A 24,330-nucleotide genomic window follows, 5' to 3' on the forward strand; every position below is an offset into this window, starting at 1 on the left:
TGGGTTCCTGGGTGCCTCAGAATGTGTATTTCCGTCAAAAAGGTCAAAACAGTATCCAAAACTTAATACAAAATTTTTAATTGAAAAACTTGAGATAATATGTACAATGAAAACAGACAACGCTTATGAAATAAAAAACATATTTACAACAATTCGTGCGGGTCTGATGTTGGTCACATACGTTAAACTTACTTACACAAACACTGGTACAAAAATGAGTAAAATTAAAACCTTGTAACAGTAAATTATTTAGTGTATTAAAAATATATCTAAAAACAAGAGTATATTTTAATTCGTTAAATATATTAAAAACATCACATTAGCTTTTAGAGAAGTTTGTATCTCAACTTTAACTATCTTTTCAATAGCGCTTTAGCACGTGGCGTGAGTCGTCGAACACGTCCCCTACTACTAACTGTAGTGACATCGGCATCAGTATCATCGGTATCGTTCCCATTCTCCTGAGCTGCGGATGAACCGACACTGTCAGAATCTTCAACATAACGTGGCCTTTTCATGCTACGTTTGCGCAAAGAAGTTCTAATGTCATCACTGTCTGAACTGACGCGACTTGTCGAACCTCTGCTTCTTAAATTATTAACTTTCCGTTTCACAGATTGTCTCTTTGGTAATTCACTGTCGTCAGTATTGGTGGCCTCTGACGATGAAGATTTCCGCCGCCCTACGTTTTTCTTGTAGGAATTTAGCACCGGTTTTCGCTTGGAAGTACCCTCTAAGCGTTTCACTTTAATTCCTGAACTGGAAGGTTTATATGTCGATTGTTCACTGCTTGATGATGAACAAGACGATTCCCTCGAACTAGAATTCTTATCCTCACTATTTTCACTCAACTGAAACTCACTAACATGACCATTTGTTTCTTCCATGTTTCGTGTCGGGCTTTTAGATTTCGTCTCTTCAGCTGCCGACGATTCTTCAGATGGACTTTCTTTAAATGACTGATTATTCAATTTTTTTCGACGACTTCTCTTCAGATTGCGTTTTAGAGATGTACTGGATCGCCGTCTCGCTATCTTCCAGTTGTACAGAATCCTTGTCATATGCTCTTCAAACATTGCCGATAATCTTATTGTCATTGCGTAAATCTAAGTGGAACCGTATGTTTACATACATTTAAATTCGTTTAAAATACTTACACGTGATCTTTTATTAGTGTTATAATTCTTCGAATTTTGAAAGATCAAACGCATATCCTTGCAAAAGTCAAGAGGTGTTTCATAGTTGCCTCCAAGAAGATCCTCTTTGACTGTTCCAAGATCCATTGGAGTATCAATCACTTGATAATAATCTGCAATGGAAATTTGAGAGATTGATGGCCGTTAATTATTATTTATTTAATTTAAACATAATACAAGAAGAAAATAACACTTTTTGTTTTTAGGTCCGACGTGGTAGCAATGGGGCCAGGGCGCGCGCCGATAAAGTAGCGGGCTAAGGAGAGGAGATACGAAAAAAAATTTAAAACGGTACAAGATTAACCCTGTAGTGGTCCATACGGATTATGTGGACGCGTGACGGGGACGAAGTGTTAATTTTTCCAGTAAAATTCAAAATTGTTTGGGGATAAACGGATTTTTCCTAGGAAATGGCGTTTCGAGACGACGGAGGTACAGAGAGGGACGCGGGGCAGCAATCATCCGTTTGTATGACGATTGTAAGCTGTTTCTGTACTGCCTGCACATGAATTAAATATTATTATTATTATCATTATAAAGAGTGAGTTTTGCGACACGTTTCAGAATCGATTACACAATTCCTGAGTGAATTACGCGCGTTAGCCGGGAAGTGCAAGTTTGGGGTCACGTTAAACGAAAGATTATGTGACCAATTAGTTATTGCCATAAACAATGCATCGTGGCAACAAGATATAATTCTCAAATATACTTCAAAGGTAGCTGCGCTAGAAATTGAAACGTACGCATTACAGCTTGAACCAGCATTTATACATGGACAGAAACTTGAATCTTTTTCGTTCTTTAAGGGAAGTATACAGAATAACAGGAGACTCGCAGCACGAGATGTGTACTGGAAAACGAAAACAGTGACGAGGAAAGTTAAAATTCAACAAACGCGTCCAATATACACAATATAAACTTGCTTATTGCATTGCACCAACAAGTGAATGTTGACATCAATAAATTGGTACAATTTTTTATTATCCCTCTCTTGTTTTGGGCCCTCAACAGGCATGCACCCAATTACAGAGTGACCCGCATAATGCTGTTTAGAGGTGCCTCTGCAGAAGGTCTTAAGATGGTCTATACTACTCCGGTATTTACCTTACGAATTAGGAAAACTGCAGGAAAACCTAATTCGGAGTAGCCGGTAGAATGCTCAGAACTGGTCTAAGGTAATTTCCATCTCCGCCACAGATGAAAAATTCACCTCAACCCAGGTTCGAACACCCGACCTCCGGATTTATAACCCAATGCACTTACCACTGAGCCATAAATCCGAAAATTTCTTGATCTGTAGTGCAGGCGCGCTATCGTGGTTAAAAAAAACTGATTTTTACCAGCTGCAAAAGTCACACAGTTCTCTTAGTCCTATCTACTTCTTTCTATTAACGTGACATGCTATTGCTTTACCATACTACAGTCACTATTGTATTAAGCCCACTGTAAAATACACCCCTTTCAAAAATGTGATGTAATGAACAAATAGCGCGTGGCGACACATCACGTATTTGAGACAAGGTACAACTCCGTACAAGACGACATAACATACAGTATCCAAAGTCAAAGATATATTACACAGTATATTTGCAAGTACAAACGTAAAATACCACATTTTTGGCAACGTATTCAATAAACTCACGCTAACTGGGTCTTAAAATGTGAAGCATTTTTACCTTACGATGATATTTACTAAAACCAGGACTTATCAAGATATTGGTCCTTTTTTGAGCCGAATTAAATTTATTGTCATTTTTTTCACCTTTTAGAATACTGCGACCACATTCAAAACAACCCAAACGACATTTTCACAATGAAAACACTGGTAATAGATGTACATATGACAATAGAACTAATTCAGCCTGTAAATAGGGTAACATATTACAAAATTTCAATGGAGCATTTTTTCTTGACTTATTTGGGATCCCAAGTAATACTCAAAACCCTTTTGTCAGTATGAAGGGGGAACTAATCTGAACATATAAATTGTTAACTCCAACAGGATGATCCACTTAAATCAAATTTTAATCAATTACTTAATGATAGTATGTTACTAATAGCAAAAATTTGTTGTAATTTAGTGTGATAAAGGAACACAAACGACGTTTTAAGAGTAAATGAATTCAGAGATCGTATTCTTACTAGACACTACATGTGAACCGACATCTGCTCTCGTGGTACTCATTGGACGCCTCTCTAGGTTGCGGATAAGGGAATGCCTCTCAGATGTAGGAGGATTTATCCAGAGCGTACCAAAACTACAAATATCAAGCAAAAATGTGCATGTACACTTTCTGCTTAACTTCATAGATGAACCAAATGGCAATAGATCTGTAAAAGCAAATCACATAATAGGAGATGTGATAAAAAAAGAGCAGGACATACAATGGACGCATGGACTATAATAGTAAAACCAAAAGGAGGAACTACCTACAAGCATTAAATAAAAACACTATAATGTAATGCTTATGGGGAAATTCATGACATGCCCCCTGCTCGCCACGTTGGTGATCACCGTACTGCATGTGTGGTAAATACCGTCACTAGCGTCTTGTGTACGGAAAAGCAAGAACTCATTCATCTACCGAATGCAAAAAGGACGAACTAAACTCTTGAAAATTGTAGGAGTAGTTAAGGCGTCGGAAAATGCACTAAAACAAGGAATCTGTTCGTTCAATTGGGGAGAAAACTGTCATGAGGCACAAAACTGCAAAAAGGATAAATATTGGTATACAGTGCGTTTTTTTTAAATGCGAACATAGGAGTTTGCATGCAATGTAATTTCCCTATGTTCGATTTAAAAAAAAACACATCAATCTATGAGGTGTGCGCGGTTCACATTCCCAAATCGCGCAACTTGTGTGACTACGAACAGCAACTCCAGTCTTTATGATGAAGAGCACTCGGTAAGATGTTTTTAAAGAAGCGATGTGAGGCCATAGCAACTTTAGGATACATTTTTCTTAAACTTACGATAACTTGACCTCACAGGTCACGCACTGACACCACAAATCATTGTGAACCAACCTTCAATTATTTGTAGGTCATGTGTACCTGGTATTCTACTAATTTGATTTATTCAATACATAAATGAAGAAAATAAGAAAATAAATAACGCAAACAACTACAATAAATGTTCAAAGTGTCCTCCTTGACATTCTAAGCAATAACCTAACCGATTTCGTAATTAAATTGGACGGCGGTATTTTTAAAAATGTGACAGTTGTCAAGTGTATCTACTACTCATTTGAACTACTCAATAGATTGATGTGTTTTTTTTAAAATCGAACATAGGGAAATTACATTGCATGCAAACTCCTTCGCATTTAAAAAAAATTCACTGTATAAGCGCATGTGATATGGCAAGGCACAAAGCCGATGAATAGACGTGTCTGAAATACAGAGATCTAATAGTAGAGGAGAGGAGAAAAAGAGATGCAACCTGTAAAAATAGGCATTAAAATCCTACAAGTTGTTGAATTTACTGTTCCTAACTGCCCATGAAAAACAAAGGATTTTCTATTGATCTGCGAGTCAAATAGATCCATTTTAAACAACGTAGTTCTTTGATAAAACTCAAGACGCGTCAATAAAAAAAATCAACATTCAAGTGCTAGCTAAGTGGGAAGATGGAAACGATATGATCGGATATAACTGCTACTTCTCATCAAACAGAGATCTACAAGAATTCGAAGCATACCTGTGGAGACTCAGGCAAAGCATCAGAACTCACATTAAAAACGTGGTGATAGCAGGTGATTTCAACTGCCATGCATTCGCCTGGCCAACCTATTTGTCTGATCGCAAAAATGTAATACGAGCTTTCTATTCAGTATTGTCTCAGAATTAAGTCACATTGTCCGTGGGTGCGAATCTCGTAACACCTTGTATGTAAAAATTTACCTTATATTACGCCATTAAAAAAATGTTTAAAAGCTTTGAACAGGTTTTTGAATGAAAATTGGGTATGGCTTCCAAAAATTTTCTCGGTCCCTCTACTTTCGTTAAGATACGGGCCGCTAATATAGTTCATTTTGTCAGGTCACTTCAAAATGTTCGTCCAACCCTGAGTGGATACATCCGCAACCATATCAACTTTTTTGCCTAACCTTAAGGCCGCTTTACATACTGCAATTCTTCATGCAAGACCATGCAATACGCAATAAAACTTGCCCAGAAGCATGCGCGTTTGAGAAACAGCTGATTCATTTTGGCAATTCACTTGCAATTGCTTGCAATTGCAGGTTAGCGGTCGCGCGCGATTTTTATTGCACTTGCACGTGATATTTTGGGGGAAAGTATTGACAACGCCAGGTTCTAAAATTCCCAAACGTTGAAACTAGACTTTGTTATTATTACTACTATTACTACACAAATTGAAGCTGCGACTGCCTTTTTTCGATTAAAGTGTCTATTCATTTTTACTCAAAACGCATTCAGAATTATAACAACACCTGATGAATTTTGAATAGAATAAAGCTTTTAGTTCAATTTTAAATGCGAATGTTGGTAACAAACTCTTGCAAAAAGAAAATTGCCGCGTGTAAAACCAAAGTGCAATAATTATTGCATGTACAGTATTTTTGCAATTAAACTTGCTGCAACTGTATTGCACAAAGAATTGCAGTATGTAAAGCGGCCTTTAGTCATGACTACCTTTGCTATTTAAACTCTTCTCTTGAACCTAAGAGTTGATTTTCCCACATTTTTTTGGTTTAGTGGCAGTCTATGTATAGAACACACACGGAAGAAAATGTATACTACCCATGAATCTTTAACTTCAAGAAAAGGTTCTGGAAAAGTGTACCTGTATGCTTTAAGTTATCAACAGGTGTTCTAAATGGAACAGAGTCTTCACAGCGCCATAAAGTTTCTAATAAGGCACGAGCTTCATGTTTCCAGTCATCTGGATGTCGTAATCTTCGTGTAATTAAAGAAGCTAGCGATCGGCTAGTTGATGGTCCCGATTGTATAACTTCAGCCTCACTGTCTGTTGATTGGTAAGTATCCATCAATTGATGATAGACTGCACCAACATCAAGATTTTCAGAATAACTCCTTAAACAGAACACATTTAGAATACATGCATTACTGTAACGAAATAATTACTTAATTATCTTTAAGCACAGTTCACTAATTATTCTAGCACGTTTAACAATAATGCTGTGCGGTTCATTGAATTTTTCCGCATTTGTCGCCAAATAACGTACGTCAAATTGAGCTGCAGTAATTCTTCGATAAAAATTATTTTCAAGTCTAGCTTTAATCGTCGACAGATCTATGGGGTACTCGACAATGTAAGCGTAGGTTGGGTACTGACTCAGGTCCACGGGAGCTAGAAATGGTTCCGCAATTGCAAGACCCATAACCTTTTCCAGACCCTCACAAATTTTTTTGCATGCTGATTCACGATCACCATGAGGCCACTCTTCAGCTTGGGGACGATACAATATGTTCTGTATTTCTTCGGGCAAGACTTTCACAGGATCTCCCATATTTTCCGGCAATCCTGGAAAGTTTACGATTACATAATTGATAAGATTGAATTGTTACTTACTATCTTCCCTTATCGGCTCTAAATCCCAAGAGCTCATTCGTTCAAACTCTTCACTATCCCACTGTATTTCGTAACTCATAAAGAGGGAATTTGGAGAATCGGCCGACAATGGCGATTTGGATACGATTTTGCCCATCCACCAACAATCGTCAATCATGCAACGAAATCTAAACAAGATGCAAAATAATTTCGCTATGTTTGGTTGATTTTGTTATTATTAAAGATAAATGAGTTCTAATTTCTCAAATGTGAATTATGCCTAGGAAAGAAAAGGTAGCATCCACAGGTAAAGCATCTAATTTTGCCAACTCTGTAAAAATGCGCTAGCACTTTCAAACAAATCGCCAAGCAAAAGTTAGATCCTTACACAATTTAAAAAAAATAATCACCTGTCACCGGCATTCCACGTTCGAGAAATCGCCGCATCGTAAGTTTGTTTCAAAACTAGAAAATCTAAAACGTCGGCCATATCATGATATTTGATGGTAAATATATTTCCAGTAAGGCGACTTTCTGAATCCAATAACGCCAATTTTAAACAACATAACCTGGGTGGCCGGATTTCATATTTGATGCCAACAACTTTTACGAATTCGTGATCCTAAAGACATTATCATTGAGTAATACAGTTGGCGGGAAAAATTAAGCTCACTTTGAACTCCATTTTTGACCAAGGCAAATCCTTGGGATTAGTCTCGTAAACTGATTTAGTCCTAACGGCTTCAACATACATTTGGTGACCTTGAGTGAAGTACACAATCTCGTCGCCCATCTGGGGGAAGTAGGGCGCTTTACAAGGCATCGTTTCGGATAACCATTCGAGAGGTTTATATATTTCGGGAAGTTCTTTTGTTGTTTTTGCATTATTTATTACCTAAACTAACACATAAAACACACACTCTTTAATGTTGGAGATACATACAGGTTTAGGAGTGGCAGTTGTTGGTTCTTCAGTAACATTATTGGGTTCTGAACTGATTTGTTTCTTCTTTGCATTGGTTGTAGTTTGTCTGCGTTTCGATCTCTTTGGTGGCTCTAAATTAACGCTGTGTTCGGCAACCCAATCTGAATACCCAGACGACTCTGAACATTCCGAACTGGAATCTGATGTCGATATGTCTTCATGGTTTTCAGAATCATCACTTCTTACACTACTATTGGAGTTATTCGACTCCTATAAGGTAATTTCTAGCATATGCAAATTGGACCGCCTACCTACCACTTCGCCCTCTGTGCCATCAGTTGCAACTGACTCTGCACGTCGTAGCGCCCTTGCCCTCCGTCTGTGACCTTTATGAGCATTGTTAACAGGAGCTGTAGTGGTAGCAGTATTTATCATTAGGGGACGTTTCTTCATTTGATTTCGATATTCTGCCAACTCCAAGGCACATAGTGATTCCCTGATTAATACTGTTAGTTTGATGGTACCATAAACAAAATTATACATACGTTACGTCTTTTGCTCTATCTCTCTCAGAAATTGTAAGCGGTTTTACTAAGATCTTCTTATTTCCTTTTATTTGGTCTAATTTGGCCAACCCAAGATATTCAAATCTAGGAAAATGAGAACATCAGTTGTTAATACAAATCAAATTGCAAACGTAGTCTGCTCTGCCTCTGTCATGGAAACTAAAATTTCCTGACAGAAAGTATGCATGAAAATGAAGGTTTCAGGACGATTTTGGGTATAATTGTTTTACTAGCTATTCTAATTTGGTAGGACAGAAGCAACCCCTTAAGGTGAGTTGTAAAACTTATGGATGCGTGAGGATCTCAAGGATCTTTCGATGTCCAGTTGTATCAGATTTTTAATATACAATGTGAAATCAGCACTACTGCTAACTTTGTTATTATTGCAGCTACGAAGTTGGTCAAATTAGGAAACATGAAGCATTTTTTCTCACAAATGCAACGGTCCAATCAGAAAAACAATTGCACATAGTTATCAAGATCACCTTTTTTTTTCAAATTGTAAGATTCCACCTTTTTTGCCATACACCTTTAAACAATTTAAAACTCTAACAGTATCCTTACCCTTACAGTATTCTACAAATTCTGTTTTATAGTGGAATTAATGTCACAGTTGAAAGCCTGACTTTGCCCAAAGAGGCTTAATTGACATTGACCAAGATTAATAGTTTTTTTATTACCTTGACTGATCCATAAATTTGAGAATTCACTGTGAGAAAACATGATAAAATCAATACTAGCTGCAAGGGTTTCAAGTACGTAATAAATACATAAAAATAAGTAACATACCTATTAGCAACACTTAAAAAAGGGTAAAATGTTGCATTAAAAAACTTACCTACGCATCCCTGCAATTCTCGGTGAACGGGGTACACTTTGAAGATCGTCATCATCAACTTCGCGTTCACGTTGCTGGGAATTTGCAGCTCTTTCTAAATCTTCTGGTAAACCTTCAATGACCTCTTGCACACCTAATTTGATCAAAACAATTTAAAAAGGTCTCAAAAGTAAACAAAAATCTACCTTCACTACCGATAACAATATTAGGCACAAGTTGCTCAATTTTACAAAATTCGCGACCAGGAACAAGCTGTTGAATCATCGGAGGGTAAGGGTTACCATCAACATCTACTAAAAATGGGGGCGGCATCAGGTGAGGTGCAATTTGTGTCTGTTCATCTAACGCTACATGATTATTGTCACGAACTAAAGGGCGATAGTCAGTATGGAAAAATAATTCTGTGGGTAATGTTTTCATAAGAGGATGTCCACAGCCGAACCCAAATATTAACATATGACCATGAGAGTCTGTAGCAGCTATCATGGTACCATCAGGAGACCACTTTGCATCAAAGATTGCTCCGTATCCCTGACCTTCAATATTATTCATAAAATGTGCTACTTGTCGCCCTTGAAAAACATCCCATATGAATAATTGACCGTCATGTCCCGCCGACAATACGACATTCTTATCATGAGGGTGCGATTCTAATACGTAAATTTCTTCAGTATGACCCTTAAGTACCCTTTCAAGATGCCCATTATCTGCTCTCCAAACTTTCAAACTATAATCACTCACTGCCGTAACAACCCAAGTATCTGAACAATCCCACGCAACCATCGTCACTTTCAACTTCTTATCCTCTTCTGCGTCATGTTTTTTGGCATCACTAAAATTAACACGTGAGGAATTTTCAAAATCGACCGTGGATCACCTTGACAAAGTGGTGCTCATTAACAAGCGTATACTTTTCCATTGCTGACACTCAAAATTCCAAATGTGAGCACTGCCATCTTTACTTCCGGAAATAAACCTTAAACTGTGATTCGACCACTGTATAGAATCCACTCGATCTGTGTGGGCCTGAGTCTCAAGAATCCTATTTGGACCTTCGTCACCGTGCATAAAGTACACGCGAACATGATGATCGGCCGATCCCGTCGCTAGAAGTAAGCCTCCCGGACTGAACGAGGAACATATCATTTGTGCTTGACCTGGCCTCATTTTTTCTTGATATATTATTGGTTTGGAGCTACACAAGAGAAATGAGTGTGAAATAATATCTACCAATAGCATTTATTTGCTTGTAACATAGCGTATAGAATAGTGAAACAACGTCAATGTTTCGGTAGGTTAAATACCTTCATATATACTTAGGTACTATTGTGTAAATTACAGGGGATGTCATTTCTCTAGGTTGTAAAACGCTCCGAAGATGAGAGCGAATTTGGTTAACTTGTTTAAACTTTAATTTAATTTGTTGCAGTTCTTGTACTTCCTCGGTAGGTATTTACCGAGGGGGTAACATCTTCCCGCAATAGTGTCACAAATTGTCTGCAATCGCTTGCAATCCCTCTGATTGCTGTGGAAATCTCCCTCACAGTCCCACAATCGCGTTTGCAATCTCACAATCGCCTAAAACAATCCCGCAATCAGATTCGCAATCCCGCAATCGTTGTGACAATCTGACAATCACATTGGCAATCGTGCACGCCCTCGCCTGTTTTTAGGTACAATCACAAGCCACGCGGGGTTAGGCAAAACAGTTATTGCACCTAACTTTATTTTTTTAAATGGAAAGCCCTGTACTACTTAATAAACCCCTAAAGCGGATCTAAAAAAGCGGCACAGCACCTCGGAGTAAACCCTACGCATCATTGGATTTGACTCATTTTCAAGTGCCTTGTTACATGTGGTATATATGTTAACTGTGCAAAGGTTGGCGTTTGGCAGTTATGGTGTTCACGGACGTACATACGGACACCATCAACTTCCCTATAAAGCTTACATCGCTTTCCTCTGCCGCTTAATAATCTACAAATGTAGCATATTAACTTTTAAAAAATATAAATCACTAAGGATGATTCAAAAAGGGCTCAAAAAAGGTCAAACGATTTGATAAATACAAAATTTCAAAAAAAGAGATTCTTAATAAGTTATTTTTTGATTAAAATATTTTAATTTAAAAATGGACGTAGGAAATTCAAAAAATTGTAAATCTCAGAATGAACCTATATTTATTAAAGAAGATATAGCAAGATTTTTCTTACAAGTTTCTTTATAAGACTGTTGAATAATGTGCCGTTTTAAAATAAGTGTACGGGATCAGGTAAAAAAGTTATAGAACCTAACCCCTGACCTAACCCGAGACCTAACGTCATTTTTTTTAGTGGAGTGCTCTGTATATTTCATTCGAAAAAGAGGATATTACATTCACTTTCTAAAAATATAACACTAAAGAAATTTAAAAAAGTGCAATATTAGATTTTTCAAAAAATTTCAAAATGTTTAATTTTTGTTGTTTTTTAATATTTGAACCTTTCTTAAATGTCTTAATTCTTTTTTAATAATTTTGAATTTTTTGTTTTCCCTATCTATTGCGATTGCGTTATATATTAAAAAAGAACATGTTAATATGCTATCTTTTTAGATTAACATACAGGGTGTTTTATTTAAAAAATGAGGTTAAGCCCAGTAACTTTTTTGCGGACATCGTACATGTAACCTATTTTGAAAACGACAGATTACCCAGCAAGTAATTTTGTAATAAACATTTTTCGTGTCTCTTTTCATTCTTATATTGACAATTTTTGATTTTCCCTTGTATCTCTGTAAGCGAGCGAATGTTTTCAAATTTGGTTGTGCCATTTTTTAACATTGGCCCAAAAAGAGCACATGCCACTTAGTTTGTCTTTCGGTATGTGTGATTTGAGTGGGCCACCCCCTATTAGATTTATCGGATTGCATAGAACTTGTTCCATTGAAATACTCTTCTTTTTAGCACATTTCCACAAAAATAAAAAAAAATTACTATTGTGGCCACCTTGCCCGTCCGTCCCAAGTTTTTCTACTCTTTTCGCTATTGGTTCGTTATGCTGTCAAGGTTTGCACCAAGGAAGGAATTTTTTCTGTGCCGCTTACGAAAAAAGTAAAAAACCCATTTTTTTTAGATTGTATTGTATTGCTGTCTGTCTGTATGCCCGTCTGTCAGTGTATCTGTCTGTCTGTTTGTCCGTCCGTGTGGACGATAGCTTTTGTATTTGCGTAATCCATTTTTTTAATTGTTAAATACTTAAATGAAACTTTTTATGTAGGCTGTAGATGTAGATGGCGACCTCGACTAAAGTAAAACTAGTGCCGAGTCAAAAAATATGTTGGGGTCATGCGCAATTGGATTTTTTTTATTTGTTGTTTAAATGAAATTTTGTATGTAGGCATCTCGAATAAAGATGAAACTAATGCCAAATCAAATAATTTGTTTTGTGCATGCCCAGAAATACCCTGAAATTTTAGGGTAGGGTTCTTTTTATAAACTGAAATTGAAGCAGCAAGTCAAAAATGAATTGCACATGTGCAACGCTAACTTTCTTATTTGTGGCCGGATTTTTACGAAATTAAGTTTAAGTTTGCTTGCATCTTACAGTATGGGAAATGAATGCAATTGTAATGCGCGAGTAATGCGCTTTTATAAATCGTTTACGACGAGGTTTACGATTACCTTTTTAACTTCTTATTTGTGTGTTTAAAAGTACCTGTTACCAACTAAGAATTCCCTAATAGCCAACATAAATGAATATGTTTCTTGCTTAGGTAATGCCCGTGTATAGCAACTTGAGCAGCTACCAAAAATCTTGTCAGTCACCCACAATCACCTGCAATCATTTACAATCGTCTGCAATCATTCATAATCACATGCAATCACAATGCAATCCTCTAAAATCCGACAATCCCATCGCAATCGCCGAATTGTGGTCGCAATCGCAGCAATCATAGGGAAATCATGGGGATTGTCGCAATACTGTCACAAAATTTGAGAAGATGTTACCCCGGTACTACTTAGATGGATACATTTAAAACGCACAGTAAGGACATTATGTAATGGTTAAAAGTGTTTTAGCTGGTTATATGGACGGCAATAGAAAGTGTCTAATTTGAGGAGAGCGTCCATCTCTATGCACTGAAAAAGACAGCTATTTTATTTCAGCTTGGTCACCTGTCGGCGCCCGGCGAAATACGTCGCACGCCACTCGGTAGCGCTACTGAGCGACTTAACTGTTGTGCCCACGACACGGTAGCGTACCCTGCTACTCCTCCGCAGCGTTTAAAAAACGTTGGTGTTGGTGAAGAACCTAGAAAACAGGAGAATCTCGATAGTTCCTGGCAGTCAGCCAGGAATAAAAGTGCTGGGGAAGCAAGAGGTGAACTCTGGCTGAAGTGGATCCAAAACCTCAGCCGGCTGGCAGAACATAATAACCTCACTAATATGGGTATCCAGGCAGTCTGCTGTTATTAAGGGATAACGAAATGACCCACCAAGTAGCTAAAGAACATGGACAGTTACCTTTTATAGGATCTCAACCGGTATGTGGAATCGCACATATAACTATGGGGCCTTGAAATAGACGCACTGTATAGAGGGTGCAGAGAGGAAGAAGAAACATAGGTTACTGGGGGCAACCATTAATGCTTCAAAATGCTCCTCAATTAAAATAAATCTGCTCAAAAACTTTCACAAACCTCCAATGGCATAGTGAAGTGGCTGCTGTACTCAGCACTAAAGGTCCCTGGTTCAAGTCCGGACTTAGGCATGGGTTTTTGGGCATATATCTAGTGGGTTCGGTTAGTACAGCAGCCTTGGCTACAACCATGCTCTGTTGAGACCCAGCACTTTCCTTTCTCTCCACTTCTGCAGTGTAAGAAGACAATTTAATGCAGGGTTTAAACTGGGAAAAAATTACTTTGAGCAAAAATGCTATAGGCTCTTACAGAACTGTAGCAAAAGTAATTTTCTTGTAGCATTTGTGTCATTTGATATTTAGTTATTAAATGTATAAGTTACTCATTTGTTTGTTGCCATTCCACTTGAGTCATGGTTATTCAATTAAAAAATATAACGCTGAAAGCGGAACACAATACGAAAATCTGCGGCTCTAAACATTTACACATTCAACAAAATGAAATAAATTTCATTTAGGTAATTTTTTTTGCCGCAAGAAACGCGACAGCCTGCCTCAGCAACGTGGCAATTTCGCCTTTGGGGTTGAAAAATGCGACCACAACTTAATCCCTGTGTTAATAGTTTATAATATCAACCAGTTTTGCAATCTGCAACGGTCACAGATTTCCTTATGGTCCATAAGGTCATCTCACTATTCTATTCTCTACGCTATACTTATACATACACAAAAACTGCTTTTCCCACTGTATCAAGACTGTAGGACCAAAAGGCAACGGAACCATCCGTACTGGTACTAATTAAATACCGAACATCCCAACGTGATGACGGGCAAAAGTTCACAGATGTAATAATTCCAGCTTGTGCCACCAACACTGCCACAGGATAACCGAACTGCAAATTCCAAACACGTAGGATCCGATCAATTGACCCCGCCGCCAGTAGGGTATTTTCCAAATTGATCGCAATATCTGTCAATTCCGATGAGGCCCCGCGAAAGGTAGCAAGTAACCGTCCCGTCGTAGACGACCACACTTTGATTAACAGATCATCTGCACCCTGTAAAATTGAAATTCTAGGAAGAGCTTCTAAACACTTTCGTTACTACCATACAGTTACAATAAATCTTCCGGTACGATCAAACAGCAGGCAATAAACGGCAGACAGATGGCCCAAAGTTCTCCTTTGTAGTTGAAGATTTGCATATCTACTTGAACCGACTACTAAATGTCGAGTTGTTGGACCAGACATTTGTCGGCCAATACAAACATTTACTGAAACAAATACTAAGTGGTTTTTCGGCAAAATAAAATAGCATTATACCTATATTATGTGTGCTTTTGAGGAATGGCGGGTCCAGTAATGGTTTCCCATGTATTCGCGCAGCATAATACAGTTGGGCGTTATTACATCGTTTGTGGTCAGTACGTCTTAATAACGATTGTCTCCCTGCACCTAATAACGATGGAGCTCGTTTAATGCTGGGTGGTAACTCCCTGTCTAAAATGCATCCGAGGCGCGAACAAATTTTTAATAAGTAGTCTGGCCCTATGTGAGGATAGTGTTTTTCCTAAATTGTAAGAGTGAAAATTCAGTAAACAAATGGGTCAATGAAAAGATTACCAATTCTGCTAAATTGCGCCTGTGCTCATTTCCTTTCCAGTCAAGACGATTTGGTAATATCTAAACAAAATAATGTTGTATTTAACATGTTCCTTGTATAGTTACTTACATTTGAACTTTCCAACTCCTTTACGAGCATCTGGAAAAGAAGTTTCTTCAGAGATAGCTCCTGAAAAACCAATACATACCTGATGTGTCTCTTTCAAGGGACTAACAGATAAACATTTCTGTATAAGAAAATACAATTCTAAAAATAAATAAAATTAATTCAGGTTTTTAACAGGTATAGGTGATACCTGTAACAATTTCATTGCCTTTGCTCGTACCTGCCTCAGAACTCATCTTAAATATATCTTATTTATTATCAATGTTTTTATTTATATTTACACATTGTAAGTTTAGACTTATTTGTACGTTATTTAAATCAATTGAAAAAATTCTTTAAGGTTAGAAAACAACTGTTATGGGGTAAGCTGGTTGTACTGACCGTTTACAGTTGTATAGTTGGCAAACCTGACTAACAGTGACGGATTAAGTTTTGAATAGATTATTTCACTTTTTATAGATTTTTCAATACTTCTTTTTCTAAATAAATGTAGAGTATTGGCATTGTAGTATTGGACAAAGATAATATTTTGTACAGCAAAGTAAGAGTGTAGGTAATACATGTATTTGTATTTCTTCAACTCTATCCATGACACTGACAATTTAATTCCACAGAGTGGAGCAGAGTAACTTGCTTATTTGGTTACTCAATAAAAACAAAACATATACAAATATAAATTTTAACATCATTAGAAATTTATGTTTACTTGATTTTAGAAATTATGTCAGGCAAATATAGCGTCCATTATTTTCAGTCCACTGTCTCGATTTTGAAAGTTATATTGAATAATTGAACTCTTTGCGGGACATATGATCTAAGATCGTCCCTTTCTAGAGTCAATGCGTCCCTGCACTACGTAATTAGTGCAGTTGTTTTCTGGGTGTACTTGCTTTAGTGCCTGACAGGTGGTGCTACACTTTTATAAATTCTACTGTCTGCAATCCTTTATAAATTTCTTCTGTAATTAATGAGTGCCTAAACGAAATACAAAGCAAAATACAATACACCCTATAATCCCCAACAACCACAAAAATGGTAAGTGATAATTTCACTTTCGTTAATGTCATATTTATAATGGTTATGTAGGTATAACAACACAAACTTAACCTCACAATTTAAATTTTAGGATGTATTTTTAATGATTAGAAGAAAAAAGCTAACTATATTTACAGACGCAAAGGATACCACAACGGTTTTAGAATTAAAGAAAATGATTGAAGGTAGGCACACACAGATGGTTAATGTTATAAGTAAAAATACTGTTTAAAGGGATTTTGAAAGTGGCACCTCATAACCAGCAACTATTCAACAAAGAAAATGCTGTTATGGAGGATGTAAAGATGCTGCAAGATTACGGACTTTCTTCAACAACCGCCAAAGCTCAAAGTCCTGCAACTGTTGGTCTAGCTGTCAGGTATATATTGTTAAATAAATGAGCTTGGATACTATCTAGTTTTCAGAGATGAGAACGGCGCATTTGAGCCTTTAGAATTAACTCCTTATTCTTCACCACCTGATCTACCTGATGTTATGAAATCTCAAGAAAGCAACGGTCAAGAACAATCTTCTTAAACTCCATTGTACATTATTACTCAGAACTGAATTTATTCCTTACATTCAGTACCAAAATAGATAATTTTATTTTAACCATTAATTTAACGATTGTCATATTCAGTTTATTATTTAAAAATGGCAACATAAAATCAGATCAACATTATAGACTAAAGTCTATGATGCATTCTAAATCTTAGTAAGTCCTAGTTTACAAGCTTTAATAATAGTCTCTATTGAGTACTTTCTCCATATGAATGTATTTATTATATGTACAGTTTTTGCGAGTATATAGTAGTGGAAGAGCTGTATTGCTTTAGCTCATTTTTGTAAAACCAGTTACCAATGCTAAATCTGAATATTTGGAATTTTTTAGGCTTTATAAATGCAATTTGTTGATGTTTACGAGAAGTTATAACAATTATTGTGAATCTTAACAAATGTAAATGGTTTTGGTAAGGATAGATTAATAAATTAAGGTTTGACAGTTGGACATAATTTTTTTATGCACGAGATATGGATATAATATTGAAACTGGATGATAATTATTCATATCAGTTTGATTCCCCTTTTTCAGGATCGGAATAACTGACGTAATTTTTAGCACCATGGGAAAAGTATTACTTCAGTACATATATACACGCTTTAATAATTTTTGTAAGGGGTACAGTGATGTGGTGAATAATTGTTTTTATGACTATGGCATTAGTCCAAAGGTCCTTGCTCTTATTGTTTCACATTTTTTAAATTGTTTCTCTCACATCACTGAGAACGGTGGCATTGTATAGTGCATATTGGAAGCTCACCATATGTATCAATCATCATCATCAAATGTAGTTTTGTTATTTGAATTTAATCAAATAGTTCATATGCATCAAAGAATAGTTCCAAGCTTTATTCATTGCAATGTTCCTATCACGTCATACACACATAACCTTGACATTCAGTACACGGAGGTTAGTTATTCAAACACAAATTGAACTAACCTTCGTGTAGGTACTAAAAAAAGTGTTTTTGTTTATCTTATCAGACTAACGACAAATAAATGATTCGTTACTTTCACATTTGTCATTTAACAATAGAAGAGGAAAATGCACTAGAGGTGGTGCCAATACTGCTTATCACTAACAGATAGTGGCTGATACAGCATTTTATTGTGTCATATGCCTGTTGTAATTATCCTATGGTCTGTGATTATCCTGTTTTAGATGTTGTTAGTTGTTTAGTTGTGTTTCGTTTGGTAGACAAGATCTGTAACTATGAGCAGTAGGTCGGTAAGTACTTCATTTCAAATGAATGTATTGTGCATCTAAATTGTTATTTGTATATTACTTACCGTTTTGAAAGATTTTTTGAAAAGTTCAATACATGAACATTGTGATTGAGGTAACAACAACAAGTTCATAAATAAATAAACCATGGTGTAAAGGGGTTCTAGAAAAGGGGCAGAGCGGTGTGATTTGTGTGGATTTGAGCAATTTTCAATGGGCTGGTTATATCTGACATATAACTGTGCAAAGTTTGAACCAAATCGGTTTAAGCGTTAGCTAGTTATTATGTTCACAGACAGACTCCCATAATAAACGCTTTGCTCTGCCGCTTGATAAATAAAATTGTAAAATAATTATAACCGATTAAATAATGCACCCTCGTATGCACCTATTTTCATAGGTAGATTCATTTAGCTAATGAACCATTCCTAATCTTAAACAGAGGAGCATCAAATATGAGGGTACTGTTCACCAAAGCACCCAGATAGCATGGATGTTAGCCAATCCGTTTTTTTAAATTCTTCTAATTATCGTCACATGATTAATGTATCTTATAGATTGATTCTGGCCGCTTTTTTAAGCATTTCTGTTTCGGTTTCTGTAGCAATTTGTAAAGTTCCAGGATGTGAGCAGCTTACAGCTTCAAATTCGTTATAGGTTTGTTAATAGGTATTTGTGTATTAATTGAAAGCATACATAGCGGATACAGAAATTGGTACCTACTGCCATTGTTTTTCTGTGTTAGTGCCATTTACCTGTAGAGATAGTAGCAATACTGCTTTGTTGGGTATTTTGAGTACCTAAGTATATGGTTTTGTTCACTGTAAATTTTTCTGTTTAATTGTTTTTTGTAATTTGCTCAATGGATGTTTTACTTTATAGTTTATGACAAGTAAAAAGATCATTTGATTTGATTTTACTACATTGTCACATCTGTGTGGAAGCTCCAAAACGTTCATGTTTTGAAAGAATGATCCATCACTTAGGTACCTACATTTGCTGAATTTAGAGAGGAGAGTGAACAGATGCCCAGTCTCACTTTGACTCTCTATTACATATAGCATCAACCATAAACTGGATTCAATTTATACTACTAAAGATAAGAAGTCCATAAAACTCATTTATGCCACGTTCTCTTCTAATCAGGGATCAATTAATAAACTTAAGAAGTGTTTTTTAATTTGTCATAAAAAAAATTTGGAATTAAGTATAACAAAAAAGGACGAGTACAGCTCCACTATTTTATCTACGACAGTAGTTCAAATGTACGCCTGTGAATGACATGATGCTTATACACTGCAAATTTAAAGATTCTGAAAAACTTTACAAGATTTCTATACCTACCTGTACATCAGTAACAGTTACAGAAAATAGCAGACCTCCGTCGTACATTAAATTAACTTAACTTTAGGAGTGTAGGTAAATGAGAAATTCAATGTAGCGTTCGGCTTATGAATTTCTCATTTACCTACACTCATATAAAGAAATTGAAAACATGGAAAACTGTACAAACAACTTAACTTTCTTCAATAAACAAACTTCACTATCAAAAAGACGAACGCCGTCGTAACATCCAACAGCCTGACTGTCAAAAGCAGAGTTTAAAACATTCACAAATACTGTCGGACAACCACCGACAAAGTTTACGATCCAAAAATCACATTTTTTATGATATCATAAACAAACAGCCAATCAGAACCAAATTTGAATAACGCCAGCTTTGAAATAAACTGCGCACCTCTTTTATCCTCTCTTTTTTAACTTCTCTTATCGACGATATCACGTGCTTATCTTGAAACTAATGAAATTTCAGGTTACGCAACGCGATAACAAAATCGATATAGGCGGACGTATTGTTTGGGCTTGATAATAATGGGTCGCCCTATATGTGGAATACCAATTTTTGTAAGTTTAAATTTGATTACTGGTTTTATTTAAATTGATCGCCTTGTAATTTATTTATTTAATTGTAAAAGTGAAATTACATGTTAAAATGTAGGGACATCTGGTTGTATTTGCGCGTATTAAAAGGTGTTATCTGGTGATTTCAATCAGAATTGGAACTCGGTGTTTAATTCAAAACCAGCAACTGTATTTAAGCTTACAAAAAGTGGTATTCCACATACACCCTGTATGTGTTGGCCAAGCCCAAACAATACGTTGTTTACACAACAGTATGAATAAACTAACAAGATTTTTTCAACTTAGAATTTTCTAATTTATTCGTACTTTATTTGCTTCTTCATGTTTTTCTTTTTGTCAAGGTTTATTTTGCAAGGAGAAAAGTATTTCACTATATCACTGGAATTTTAAATTTGAGTAGTTGCTTAATAATCTCAAATATAATAATAATATTAATAGCCTTGCTAAAATATGGTACAATTTTCCACAGGGATGCGATATATGTGTTTGCAAGGAGGATCTTCCAAACCACAAAGGTTCTCTTCAACATCGCTTCAACTTTGCATTATTTGAGTGGACTAAATATAGGTAAACAGTCAGTATAAGGTAATGCCTATTGCTTTAATTGTGTTATACAGACGAGCAATTGTCAAGAACCGAAATGGCATAGAAATTGAGGTAAAACTCCATAACATAGAAACGAATCGAAATGATTTGGTGTATAAGTTTGAAGAAAAAAAGGGTCGTCATGGAATGACGGTAAGTCTGTAACCGAGTCTGTAACATTAAGTTACAGATGCCTTTGATTTTTATTTTTCAGGTGTTGGAACAGCGTGCTAGAGATGAAATGGTACAAAACAATGGGATCAGCTATATCTTCACTGTATTAAATAAGCAGCGATCTAAAAGTATTTTCTTAATGGGTACAATGCTTTTACATCCAAATAATAATTTTAAATTGGAGGATTTTGAAGGAAAAATGACAGAAAATACTATTTTACAACTTGAACCAAGTAAGAGAGAGGTGTTATTTTTGCAATACTGATGGTGGTTGATTGATTTACAGATCAATCGCATTTCTTAAGCTTTCGTTTTAACACGTCACTATGTTGTGTTTATATATAATAATGGTGCAATTATTTTAGATGCCTCATACAGTTTTAAAGTTACATTCAACTTAAATCGTGTAAAAGTGAGTACTTTCGCCATGCCCGTAGCTATACATCTGCAGACCGAACGTCTTGAAAATTTTACTATATCTCGAGAAATGGTGAGTATAAAGTTTAGACCATTTTCATATATTTTCAAAGAATCAGAATTTCGTTATGGAAATCCCAATGGTGAGCCACGAATTCGAACCACCCTGTATAATGTATGTACTATGTGGAAAATCAATTGAAGCCTAATTTCAATTACTATCTATTCAATAGATGCTACCAAAACAGCAAAACCACAAATTTAATAACAGTATTAGCTTCATTTTTTTTACCACCTGCACGTTAATAAATGGAAGTATGAATAACTCCAACTACAGCTCTTTGAATGGAATGTCTTTGATAATGATCGATTGAATTTCGCTTGTTGATCTTTCTGGTCAGTACAAATTTTGGGTTGGCAAAAGAAACAAGCACTAGCATAATCTCGTTTTTAACTGTTTCTTGAATTAAAGGTTTATTGTGTGGGAAATTCCTTTCGTAAACTTTTCACCTTGATTAATTTTAACTTTAGCGGCACAAAATGAATCTGACTTTGCTAACAGTTTTCTTTATCGCAATTTCACTTTACACGGAATTGTATATTTCTCTTAATTTGTGGCACTATGTAGAGCGCGGCAAAATGTGTATGGAATTTGGTGAATAGCACTTTGTTTATACTAAATAATATAATATACTAAACGTATATGGTTTGATCTGACCAGGTCGACTCCTAAGACCAGAATCTGTTCACCTTCACTGCTCAAACCAGAATTTATTACTCGCTCTACGGCTCAAACGTAAATGAGTAATTGCGTGCAAAGCTCATCCTCTCTCTCTCTACTTCGTTAATTTTCATTGGTTCACCAACTTGATGTCATGAGATGAATAAAAGTATTATTATTATTAAGCTATCATGTAGCGAAGGTTCATGGTTGAGACACGTGATCGAGGAAATGAGTCCAGCAATTCGCCAAAAATGTATTTCAGTAGAGAATACTGAAAAAGTGATGTATGTAACTTTTTGGTACGATTAGCATTGGAATTCCTTAATTTTCCAATAAATATCATGATTACTATTTGACTACCAAGATTTCTAACGTTTTCCGACGATTTTCAATATGCTTTTGATAAAATAGGTCTCCTTAATATACCAAAGACCACTTGCTTTGATCACAACACTTTTTGCAGTAAGAAAATTTCCAAAAATATTTTCATGACTTCATTCCTTTGTAGCTTATTAACATTATTGGAGCATTGGAATTTAATCAAGAGGTGACAGTTGCAAGCAAAAGTCCTTTCACATCTGCATTATGGCATCAAGAAATAAGTGAATGGAATGAGCCATTGGTCAGAATGTAAGAGATGGGTGTTTATAATTGTTTAATGAACATCAGAACTTTGTAGTCCGTTTCAAAACACTTTTACCATTCCACCAAAATATGATAAAATCGTTAAGATGGGAATTACAAGATATCAGAGCATAACGCCCGAAGAAGATATTTCATTGCGACATGTTGAGTAAGTTATGTCCTATATATGCAGTCCTTAGTTCCAACGTTGTAGGCATTTATTACATCCCGGCTATGTGACACAACATAATTATAAGGATTTCTTTCATATTGCTCTGTGGGTTGATGAAAAGGGAGCAGAGTTAATGTTACAGCGATATAATATGGAAAATGTATACCCATGCCATTAAATCTGATAAAGTAATTAAATATGTAAAATTAAAGGTTAATATCACAGTTATACAGAAGACCTTATTGGAATTGGAAGTTCCCGGTTTGGCAGAGAAACGGCCTTCTCTCATTAGGGGGGATGTTGTTAATCTAAGATTGCATGGAGATCATATTGGTTATAAAGGAGTGATATCAAGAGTAAATAATTTGAGCATTTACATTCAAGGTGTAGACGAGTTGTACGTTTTCTTGCATTTGTGTGCTTTTAAATTTTATCTTGTTGCATTTCTTAGGCTTATAGAATATATTAGGAGTAATCCTGATGCAGAAATTGACGTTTCCTTTAAACTTGGTCGGCTTCCCTATGAAAGAATGCACAACGGTGTGGATCATTGCGTCAGTAGCGGTATGACCAACTACTTATTCCCTGATAACATTATATCAAATGTGGGTATTTTGGCTGGCCGACGTTTACCGGACACTGAGTAATAGATTTAATAGATGAAATCGGAAGTAAATGTCTATTTAACAGCGTATTTTCAGGTTTTTTAATCCTGCTATTAGGGGAAATCCAGAGCAAAGAAGTGCTGTTGAAAGTATTTTATTTAGAAGTAATTTTGCACCATATATAGTTTTTGGACCCCCTGGAACCGGAAAAACTATAACCATTGTGGAAGCTATTTTACAGGTAATTAAATGGTTGTAGTTCCTAAGCTGTAATTGGTAATTCAGATCAAAATCACTTCTATTGTCTCCTTCTCTTCCAACTTATATAATAACAAATTTATTGGGAACAGGAAATTTTGCTCTACTTAAATTCAATAAATTACCCTTTTTATAACATACCTAGGTAAAGTAATGTAGCACCTTTAAACTTAAAGCTAGTCAAGAAAATCCCAGGGGTGGTGATTTTAGTATGCGCTCCTGCAAATGCAGCTTGTGATATGTTGGCAAGTAAACTAATCCAATCAAAACGCTTAACCGAAAAGGAATTGATTCGCGTACACACGGATACCAGAGAATGGTAAGTGAAGTGTGTTCTTGTGTGCAACTTGCCCTCTTAATTATTTAGGGACACGGTACCGGAAGATGTCAAGGGCTATAGTAACTATGTGGACGGCGAATATATCAAACCAAGAGGATTCGAATTAATGAAGTACCGAGTCATTGTTACAACACTAATTTTAAGCGGAAGGTGATGAAATGTAATGCTTGCAGCGAACATTTTTTCATATAATTGTCTTAGGTACCAGAATGACCGTTTGAAACCAAATTATCTCTTTATTGATGAAGCTGCCCAAGCAATGGAACCCGAAGCAGGCG

At 36.0% G+C, this 24,330-nt stretch overlaps 3 protein-coding genes across 4 annotated transcripts in view; 2 read left to right on the forward strand and 1 right to left on the reverse strand.

Moving 5' to 3' along the window:
* Positions 1 to 62: 62 nt before the first annotated feature.
* Positions 63 to 15,882, reverse strand: LOC116162783 (bromodomain and WD repeat-containing protein 3). The gene is made up of 20 exons (XM_031476486.1): positions 15,599 to 15,882; positions 15,491 to 15,549; positions 15,412 to 15,441; positions 15,303 to 15,362; positions 15,003 to 15,249; positions 14,793 to 14,953; positions 14,407 to 14,738; positions 9,939 to 10,256; positions 9,247 to 9,893; positions 9,062 to 9,194; positions 8,203 to 8,307; positions 7,973 to 8,153; positions 7,676 to 7,927; positions 7,406 to 7,627; positions 7,143 to 7,354; positions 6,754 to 6,920; positions 6,306 to 6,705; positions 6,004 to 6,254; positions 1,158 to 1,309; positions 63 to 1,106 (listed from the first exon to the last, which is right to left on the reverse strand). The coding sequence occupies exons 1-20, from the start codon at positions 15,642 to 15,644 to the stop codon at positions 354 to 356; spliced, it is 4,728 nt and encodes a 1,575-aa protein (XP_031332346.1). The 5' UTR covers positions 15,645 to 15,882; the 3' UTR covers positions 63 to 353.
* Positions 15,883 to 16,279: 397 nt separating this feature from the next.
* Positions 16,280 to 17,452, forward strand: LOC116162784 (elongin-B-like). 2 transcript variants are annotated; one of them, XM_031476489.1, is made up of 4 exons: positions 16,280 to 16,443; positions 16,495 to 16,628; positions 16,678 to 16,822; positions 16,869 to 17,452. In XM_031476489.1, exons 2-4 carry the CDS (start codon positions 16,547 to 16,549, stop codon positions 16,978 to 16,980), a joined length of 339 nt encoding a protein of 112 aa, XP_031332349.1. In that variant the 5' UTR covers positions 16,280 to 16,443; positions 16,495 to 16,546; the 3' UTR covers positions 16,981 to 17,452. The 2 variants fall into 2 exon arrangements, with proteins under 2 accessions (XP_031332349.1, XP_031332348.1); XM_031476488.1 differs by having other exon boundaries at positions 16,282 to 16,443; positions 16,535 to 16,628.
* Positions 17,453 to 17,900: 448 nt separating this feature from the next.
* LOC116163850 (putative helicase mov-10-B.1) overlaps positions 17,901 to 24,330 on the forward strand; it is a 6,560-nt gene continuing 130 nt past the window's right edge. The window contains exons 1-14 of the mRNA XM_031477980.1: positions 17,901 to 18,233; positions 20,623 to 20,720; positions 20,771 to 20,891; positions 20,953 to 21,145; positions 21,278 to 21,402; positions 22,562 to 22,683; positions 22,733 to 22,846; positions 22,892 to 23,009; positions 23,062 to 23,246; positions 23,301 to 23,492; positions 23,551 to 23,695; positions 23,889 to 24,031; positions 24,080 to 24,202; positions 24,254 to 24,327. Coding sequence (XP_031333840.1) covers positions 18,219 to 18,233; positions 20,623 to 20,720; positions 20,771 to 20,891; positions 20,953 to 21,145; positions 21,278 to 21,402; positions 22,562 to 22,683; positions 22,733 to 22,846; positions 22,892 to 23,009; positions 23,062 to 23,246; positions 23,301 to 23,492; positions 23,551 to 23,695; positions 23,889 to 24,031; positions 24,080 to 24,202; positions 24,254 to 24,327 — 1,768 coding nt within the window. The 5' untranslated portion in view covers positions 17,901 to 18,218. The remainder of the gene's footprint in view (positions 18,234 to 20,622; positions 20,721 to 20,770; positions 20,892 to 20,952; positions 21,146 to 21,277; positions 21,403 to 22,561; positions 22,684 to 22,732; positions 22,847 to 22,891; positions 23,010 to 23,061; positions 23,247 to 23,300; positions 23,493 to 23,550; positions 23,696 to 23,888; positions 24,032 to 24,079; positions 24,203 to 24,253; positions 24,328 to 24,330) is intronic.

Source organism: Photinus pyralis, unplaced genomic scaffold, assembly GCF_008802855.1.
Source record: "Photinus pyralis isolate 1611_PpyrPB1 unplaced genomic scaffold, Ppyr1.3 Ppyr1.4_LG2, whole genome shotgun sequence".
NCBI classification, from domain to species: Eukaryota; Metazoa; Arthropoda; class Insecta; order Coleoptera; family Lampyridae; genus Photinus; species Photinus pyralis.

Bases quoted from the DNA above. Each gene is read 5' to 3' on its own strand.
- LOC116162784 (XM_031476488.1), top strand. The intron at 16,629-16,677 runs GTAGGCACACAC...TACTGTTTAAAG, and splicing joins ATTAAAGAAAATGATTGAAG to GGATTTTGAAAGTGGCACCT. The intron at 16,823-16,868 runs GTATATATTGTT...TCTAGTTTTCAG, and splicing joins ACTGTTGGTCTAGCTGTCAG to AGATGAGAACGGCGCATTTG.
- LOC116162783 (XM_031476486.1), bottom strand. From the start codon at position 15,644: ATGAGTTCTGAGGCAGGTACGAGCAAAGGCAATGAAATTGTTACAG. The intron at 15,442-15,490 runs GTATGTATTGGT...CTTCTTTTCCAG, and splicing joins CCTTGAAAGAGACACATCAG to ATGCTCGTAAAGGAGTTGGA. The intron at 15,250-15,302 runs GTAATCTTTTCA...CTTACAATTTAG, and splicing joins GGCGCAATTTAGCAGAATTG to GAAAAACACTATCCTCACAT.